The sequence below is a fragment of the Ursus maritimus genome (assembly GCF_017311325.1).
Source record: "Ursus maritimus isolate PB19 chromosome X unlocalized genomic scaffold, ASM1731132v1 scaffold_X1, whole genome shotgun sequence".
NCBI lineage: Eukaryota > Metazoa > Chordata > Mammalia > Carnivora > Ursidae > Ursus > Ursus maritimus.
In genome coordinates this window covers 79701320-79709265 of record NW_024423319.1, presented here as the reverse complement: position 1 = coordinate 79709265, position 7946 = coordinate 79701320, and the positions used below count along the sequence as shown (strand labels likewise).

The window sequence follows — 7946 nt, the reverse complement described above, 5'->3', positions numbered from 1 at the left end:
GTCCATCCTGCAGGCGCTGGAAAACATTCAACTGGACCTGGAGGCGGTGAACATCAAGGCAGGCAAGGCCTTCCTCCGTCTGAAGCGCAAGTTCATCCAGATGAGAAGACCCTTCCTGGAGCGCAGAGACCTCATCATCCGGCATATCCCAGGCTTCTGGGTCAAAGCAGTATCCTTGTCATCTATATTCATGGGCCGGGAGCCCATGACGTAAAGGGGGGGAGGGGGGGAGAAAAGATGTGGGGGTGGACGTCTATTGGAAAAATGACTAGGTTTGGTGGAGGAGGAATGGAAGGAGAGGGGCAAAACATCAGAGAAGCTGGACTCGAGATGGTGAAGAGGGGACAGGGGCACACAGCATAAAACCTGGACCACAGATGGGAAACAGAGGAGAGGAGGAACATAATAAAAAAAAATGGATCACAGGCAGTGAAATGGGGAGGGTAATAGAGGGGCACAAAGCAGAAAAATTAGACCAGAGATGGTGAAAGGAGGAGGGGAGGGACACACAGAAGATGAACTGACTCAGAGATGGTGAAGAGAGAGGGGAAGGGCACATAGCAGAGAAATTGCCCAGAAAGGGTGCCTAAGTCACACCTGGCTCTCAAGCCTAGGTCTCTGCTTAGATGCTAGGGAGACCCCAATCCTGGCTAGAGAGAAGGGAGGTAGAAAGGGGCTGGAGCTGCTAAAGCGTCAGGGGAAGGAGTACTTAGAAGTGGAGATTAAGGAGTTAAATGAAGGAAAGAGAGTAAGAAGAATCTCATTCACTATTGGTGAAAAGCTTATCTCTGGGGCACATACATACATACGTGCAACATGTTAGGAATACATGGGCTTAACTTCCTGGTGGAATACATGGATATAGACCCTTGGTACCCTCCTACGACATATCACATGATCACAGGCTGTCAGCACTCAGGCACACGCAGTATTTTGTGACCACAGGTCCTCAGCATGCAGACGCACAGCATCATGTGACTATTGGTCCTCAGCATCCAGACACACAGCATCACTTGGACACAAACCCTCACACCCAGATACACAATATCATGCGGACACAGAACTGTAACACCCAAATAAACAACATCATGAGACTACAGGCCCTCAGCAACCAGATATAACATCACTTGGGCATGGGCCTTTGGCCCCCAGACACACAATGTCTTCTGAATACAAACTCTCAGCACCCAGGGACACAACATCACAGAGACATAGGCCCTTAGCACCCAGACACACAGCAAATGTGAACTGAGGCAAGGCAACCTAATACAGAGGTTTGACATTGCATAAACACAGGCTCACCACACAGTATCATGGGAAGAAAAGTGTGGGTCATGTCCCATGACCCACTTGCTCCACACACATCACATAAACACAGAGGGAATTCTGCTCCAGCCTCTCTTTTGCTCTGCCCTGCCTGGCCTTCCCTCCCTCCTTCTCATTGAACAGTCACTCCTTGACCTAAACTGCTCCCTCCATCAGTTCCTCAACCACCCCAAAATTTCAATCTTGATCAACCGACGCGATGAAGACATCTTCCGCTACTTGACCAATCTGCAGGTCAGGCCAAAGATCTATTTTTTATTAGGATCGGGCAAGGAATCTGGCCCTTGGAGGTGAGGGGGGTTGGGGGGGAGGGGCCTTGGTGTGGTGGGGATTCCAACGTTACCTCTACCCTGAGCAGGTACAGGATCTCAGACATATCTCCATGGGCTACAAGATGAAGCTGTACTTCCAGACAAACCCCTACTTCACAAACATGGTGATTGTCAAGGAGTTCCAGCGCAACCGCTCTGGTAAGAAGCAGTCCTAGGGAAAATCCACACCCCCCACCCTCATCTGTCCTTGTCCACTGCCCTCTCCATAGCCTCCTTTCCCCCAGGTCGGCTGGTGTCTCACTCCACTCCAATCCGCTGGCACCGGGGCCAGGAACCCCAGGCCCGCAGGCACAGGAACCAGGACACCAACCACAGCTTCTTCAGCTGGTTCTCAAACCATAGCCTCCCAGAGGCTGACAGGATTGCTGAGGTGAGGCCCCTCCTGGCATTGCCAGAGAAAGCCTTGCTAGGCTTGCTTCTGGATGCTTGGGGAATTGGGAGTAGGCTCTGGGGCTTGTATTCATAACTCTCTTCCCCTTCCCCCCCCCTCTTTCAACAGATTATCAAAAATGACCTGTGGGTTAACCCTCTGCGCTACTACATGATGGGAGAAGGGGGCTACAGGGCAAACAGAAAGAAGCAAGAAAAGGAAGAAAGGTGATGGGGGTTTGGTGGCTGAGAGGTGGTTTGTTAGAGATGGGACAAAGATTAGGCTAGTGTCACACAGGATTTATAGAGCCAAATGGGCCTTTGAGAGAATTCAGTCCAATATGTTTTACAAGTGGGGAATGATGCCCATAAATTGGGTGTGATTGGCCTGAGGTCATGCAGTCAGGAGCAGAAATGGGAATTTCCCCACCCTAACCTCATCCCTGGGATCCCTTGTAGCCTACTGCCTCCCTAGTTACTACCTTTCAGTGTCTGCCTTGCCTCCCACCAACCCTATACTCAACCCCAGCCCTCTCCACAGTAAAAACAGGGACAGGTGTGAGGTGGTGATCCTGGAAGACTCTGATGACTATTATGTAATGGAAGACATTATCAGCGAGACCTCAGACAGTGATGATATCACCGACAATGAGACCATTCATGATATCAAGATCTCTGACTTCATGGAGACCACCGACTGCTTTGAGACCACTGATAATGAGATAACTGACATTAGCGAGAGCCTCTGTGACAGTGAGAGCCCTGACCACAATGAGAGCCCTGACAATGAGACCACTGACAACAATGAGAGCCCTGACGACAATGAGACCAGTGATAATAATGAGAGCTCTGATGACGAGACCACCGACAACAATGAGAGTGCCGATGACAACGAGAATCCTGATGACAATGAGAACCCTGATGACAACAGTGAGAACCCTGAAGACAACACTGATGACAACGAAGAGAACCCTGATGACAATGAAGAGAATACTGATGACAACGATGAGAACCCTGATGTTGACGAGAACCCTGATGGTGATGATGAGAACCCCAAAGGTGGCAACCATGGCAGCAGTGGCAACAACCAGGACAGCAGCGACAGTGACAATGAAGGAGACAATGAGGGCAGTGATGATGAAGATAATGACGGCAATGAAGGTGACAATGAAGGCAGTGATGATGATGGCAATGAAGGTGACAATGAAGGCAGCGATGATGACGACAGAGACATTGAAGATTACAAGAATGACACTGATGACCCTGACAAGGATCAGGATAATAGCAACAACCAGGACGACTATGAGGACGAGGTAGAGAACATCTCTGAAGAAGAATCATCAGTGGAGGAGGAAGAGGACAGTGAGGAAGGTGAGGCTCTAGGTGAGGCTCTTCCCTCCTTTTTTTTTTTTTTTTAAGATTTTATTTATTTATTTGACAGACAGCCAGCGAGAGAGGGAACACAAGCAGGGGGAGTGGGAGAGGAAGAAGCAGGCTCCCAGCGGAGGAGCCTGATGTGGGGCTCGATCCCAGAACGCCGGGATCACGCCTTGAGCCGAAGGCAGACGCTTAACCGCTGTGCCACCCAGGCGCCCCTCTTCCCTCCTTTTCTCTCCTCAGGAAAGCTGGCCAGGGTCAAGGCATCAAGGCATGAATACAGTCTGCTCTTGTGGAGAAAAGAAGCAGCATTTTGTGCAACTTTTTAAACAAAGCAAGGCCAGGGAAACTTTAACTTAAAAATGTAGCGGAACCAAAGAAACAAATTCCAGTTCTAGGTGGTGGGTAGATAGGTTGTAACAGAGCAAAAGACACAGGAAGAGTGAAGAGATAGGAGAAGGTGGGTAGAAAACTGAGGACAAGTTCACACACAGGAAGAGGGGGTAAATGACAAACACATTATAATTCAGCATACCCTGTACCCAGCCTAGGGCTTCAGGGAACTCTCAGGCTTCTCTGTCTTCTGAGGATCCTTCACCAGTCCTGAAAGCTGCTTCTCACAAAAAGGTCCAGTAGTCAAATATGTTGGGGACATACTGCATACATGAATATTCTCAGGTAGAGTCACATATCCATTAGCACCTTAAAGGCTCTGAAAAGTCCTGCTGTAAGAAATCCATTTAAACATTGTTAGAACCCAGCATTTCCCAAACTTCTTGACCACAGAAGCCACTGTTTACACCAAAGCATGAATTTTAGGAAATGCTGGGAAAGGTTTGCGTGTGTGGGTTTGAGGGAGAAGGCAGTATTTAAGATGACTCCCAGGTTCAGTCTGGCCTGGATGACTGGCAAACAGAGGTGCCATTTCTTAGGATGAGGAATGACATGGTGGCAGGATTGATGAGATGCAGGGAGAAACATGGAGTTGGAAAGGGCTTGTTGGACATAAGATGCAGGTAGCCCAGGAAGGTGATTGGTTATATGTCTGGGAAGTCAGAAGATGTAAATAAAGGTGGTAACAAGCCAGAGCAGAATCCTAGCCCTGGATTCTGGGACCAGTTAGCATTAATGAAGTGTTTACTATGTGCCAGGCACTATTCTAAGTGATTTACTTATTTTATTAATTCATTTAATCCTCACAGCAAGTCTTAAGAGGTAGGTACTATTATAGATGAGGAAACTGAGGTTCTGAGAAGGTAGAATTAGGAAGAGAACTGTTTCATGGCACGTTCTCAGAAGGAGGGCATTGTCAGCAGTATCCAGTGCTGCTGAAAGGTCAGGTAAAATGAGGACTTGGCAAGAGTAGTTTCAATATATTAGTGGGGGCAGAGCCAGACCACAGTGGGGTAGGAGGAGGGACTGAGTAAGGGGCAAGGCAAAAGAGTCAAATCTTAGCTAGGAAGGAGATGGTGGAGGGTGGGCAAGGGAGATGTTTGAGCCTGGCTGTGTGCAGGCAGACCTTGGAGAGGCAGGCCCCTGGAGGAGGTAGAAGGAGCTGGAAGACCAACTGCTGCTGGGGGTTTTGGCCATGGAGCTCTGGCAAATTTCCACTGAGGGCAGGGGCAAGGAAGGAGGCATTGAATGAATGAGTAGATTCAATGTAGACATATATTCAGTTAGAGTAGGGAAACTGAAGGAGTTGCCACCGGATGGCATCTTCTTTCAGGAAGGGGGAGGAAGAGCTATCTGCCTGGCCCTAGGGTGGGAGTGGGGGTGGGGAATTGGGCTAAAGAAGACAGACTGGAGCCTGTTTGGATCAGACTGTGGAGAAGGAGCGGGGGAGCTGCCCTGGAATGAACAGAAGGTTTATTCAGCTGAGGTCAGAACTCAGGAAGGACACACACATTGACACATTACAGGGGGAGAAAAAGTGACTTTCAGAGATGTATCAATTTTGATAGGCCAGAGGCAGGGAACCCACCCTGCTTGCCTGCTTCCCTTCCGCTCCTCCCTCACTCCAGGCTTGCCTGAGTACACATACACACAGTGGCTTGTTCCAAGCAGAGGTGCTTGGCAGGTGTACCAAGGCCCCCAAAACCCTGGCTATGGGCTCTGTTCCCTGGTAAAAGTGCTATCCTCCAGCTTCCAGAACTGTGAGAAGATAAATTTCTATTGTTCAAACAACAAAAAAAGAATGACATCTACCTGTCCATCTAATCACCCTCCGTTTTCCCCTCCTTGCCTCTCTTCCTCTTTGCAGACAGTGAACAAGAAAGCGAGGAGAGCGATAATGAGGAAGGAAGCGATGAGGAGGAAGGGAGCGATGAAGAGGAAGGGATCGAAGAAGACTCAGAAGGAGGGGAAGACTCTGAAGATTCCGACATGGAGGAGGTGCTTCAGGTCCAAAATGCTTGGGCCAACCCGGGGAAGAGGGGCAAAACTGGATAAACATTTTACCCTTGCAGCCTTGCAGGGGCTGCCTCTCTGTATCCCTCTCCCCCTGCCCCATTTGCCCTCCCCCTCAGCTAGGGCCGCGCGGCCCCACATTGCACTTCTGGGGGGTGACCGACTTCGTACACGGGTTTAAAGTTTATTTTTATGGTTTAGTAATTGCAGAGTTCTTATTTTGGGGGGAGGGAGAGGGGGATTCCCCCTTCCTTTTGGCCCTCCTCCCCTGCAGGCTTCTGTGTGCTGCTAAACGTATTTATTGTGATGCCTTGGTCAGGGCCCCTCTACCCCCCCTCCTCGTGCTGTGTGGAGTGGATACCCTTGATCCCGAAGCGGGGAGGGCCGCTGTGGCCTTGGGGGGCTCTGCTGCCACCCTGTTCTCCCAAGCCTCTCTTTCCCTCCATCCCTCGCCCCCTCCCCCACGCTGTTTCCGCTAGCCCGCCTTGGTGTCTATGCAAGGCCGCTTGTCATTGCGGTATTCCTGTCCCCCTCCCCCAGAAGCCCCTCCTTGTTCCTTGTGAACCTTGGTAATCCCAATAAAATTCTGAGCAAATTCAAAGTGCTGCTTCTAGTCTTTTGTCCCATTTGGCGAGCCATCCCCAGGAACCAGTCTCTCTTCCACAGACCCTCAAATCGGTGTCTGTACGCACTGGCCTGCAAGATGGTGGTGTGGGGGGGGGGGCGGTTGGCTTTCTGGGGGAGAACTCTGCAGGCCGCAGAGGTGTTGCGTCAGACCAATGCGGACCATCCTGACCAATGGCAGGGCGAGGCTGAGAAAGCCCCACCCCCTACCAGCGGCTGCAGTAGACCCCGGCAGGTAGCAAACAGCTTCCCACGCCTTCCCCTCTCGCGCAGGCGCGCAGAAACGCCCTGCGCCCTAGAATATCCATTTGTTCAGTGATTCATCATTTTATTTATCATGCGTCAAACCTTTCCTCGGGCCTACTGTGAGCTGGGTGTGGGGAACCATTGGAATCCATTTTTCTCATTTGCATGTAGTTTTTAAAAAATGATAATCTGTCGAGACATTACATCCTAATAATTCAGGAATCCTCTCTCGTTTTAGAGAGAGGGTGCAGGATTCCTGGAACTAGGCCTGGAAGAGAAGGCAAGAAAAGATGGCTCGAGCCAAAGAGTGCATAGAGAGAAGGGGAAAGCAAAGGGAAATTACTATGTAGCTGTGTGATGGGGTGGGGGAGTGGTCAGGAGTTGGGCGTCTGAAAGGCAGACCTTGGAAAGGCCAAGTTGTTTTAGATTTTGGATACAGTAACTTTATTTCGGTGGACACCTGAAATACCTCCAGATTCTTTGTGGCTCATAATGATAACTTTTACAAATACCCACGTTGGTCTTCTGCGATATACCTCCCGAATTTTCCATCCAACGCTCATGTTTTAATGGAAGTCTTCAGATATGGTCAGATCTCAGTTTCAGAGAATGCCCTCTGCTGGATACCAGGAGAATGGATTGGAGGGAGGGAGAGCAGTGAGGAAGTTGACGCTTATTCCTCAGGTTAGAGTGGTGTAATGGGCGGATATGGGAGGTTTTTAAAATACATTTTTTATTTTAAAAGTTTAAGACTTATAGAATTATCGCAAAGATAATACAGAGTACCCATATACCCCACAACCAGTTTCCCCCATTGTTAACATCTTGCATTAGCATAGTACATTTGTCACAATTAATGAACCAATACCAATACATTATCATTAACTAAAGTCCATACTTTATTCAGATTTCCTTAGTTTTTAATGTAATTTTTCTGTTACAGGATGCCATCCAGAATATCATATTACATTTAGTTGTCATGTCTTTATAGGCTCCTCTTGGCTGTGACTGACTGTTTCTCAAACTTTCCTGGGTTTTGATGACCTGGAGTCATCGACATTTGAGCAATACTGGTCAGGTATTTTGTAGAATGTCCCTCAATTGGGATTTGACTGATGTTTTTTCTCATGATTAGATTGGGGTTATGGGTTTGGGGAAGGAAGACCACAAAAAGAAAATGCCATCCTCATCATATCAAGGGTACATACGATCAATATGTCTTACCATTGTTGATGTTAACGCTGATCACCTGAGTGAGGTAGCAGT

The 7946-nt window shown here is 48.9% G+C and overlaps 1 protein-coding gene across 4 annotated transcripts in view; it reads left to right on the top strand.

Annotated features, from left to right (window-relative positions):
* TSPYL2 (TSPY like 2) overlaps positions 1-6408 on the top strand; it is a 9660-nt gene extending 3252 nt beyond the window's left edge. Inside the window, exons 2-8 of one of the 4 annotated variants that reach the window (XM_040631399.1) lie at positions 14-169; positions 1483-1560; positions 1685-1796; positions 1883-2028; positions 2158-2255; positions 2557-3410; positions 5665-6408. In XM_040631399.1, the coding sequence (XP_040487333.1) occupies positions 14-169; positions 1483-1560; positions 1685-1796; positions 1883-2028; positions 2158-2255; positions 2557-3410; positions 5665-5852 (1632 nt within the window). In that variant the 3' untranslated portion in view covers positions 5853-6408. The remainder of the gene's footprint in view (positions 1-13; positions 170-1482; positions 1561-1684; positions 1797-1882; positions 2029-2157; positions 2256-2556; positions 3411-5664) is intronic. The other 3 variants (XM_040631397.1, XM_008704253.2, XM_040631402.1) reach the window with 3 other exon arrangements.
* The last annotated feature ends 1538 nt before the right edge of the window (positions 6409-7946 follow it).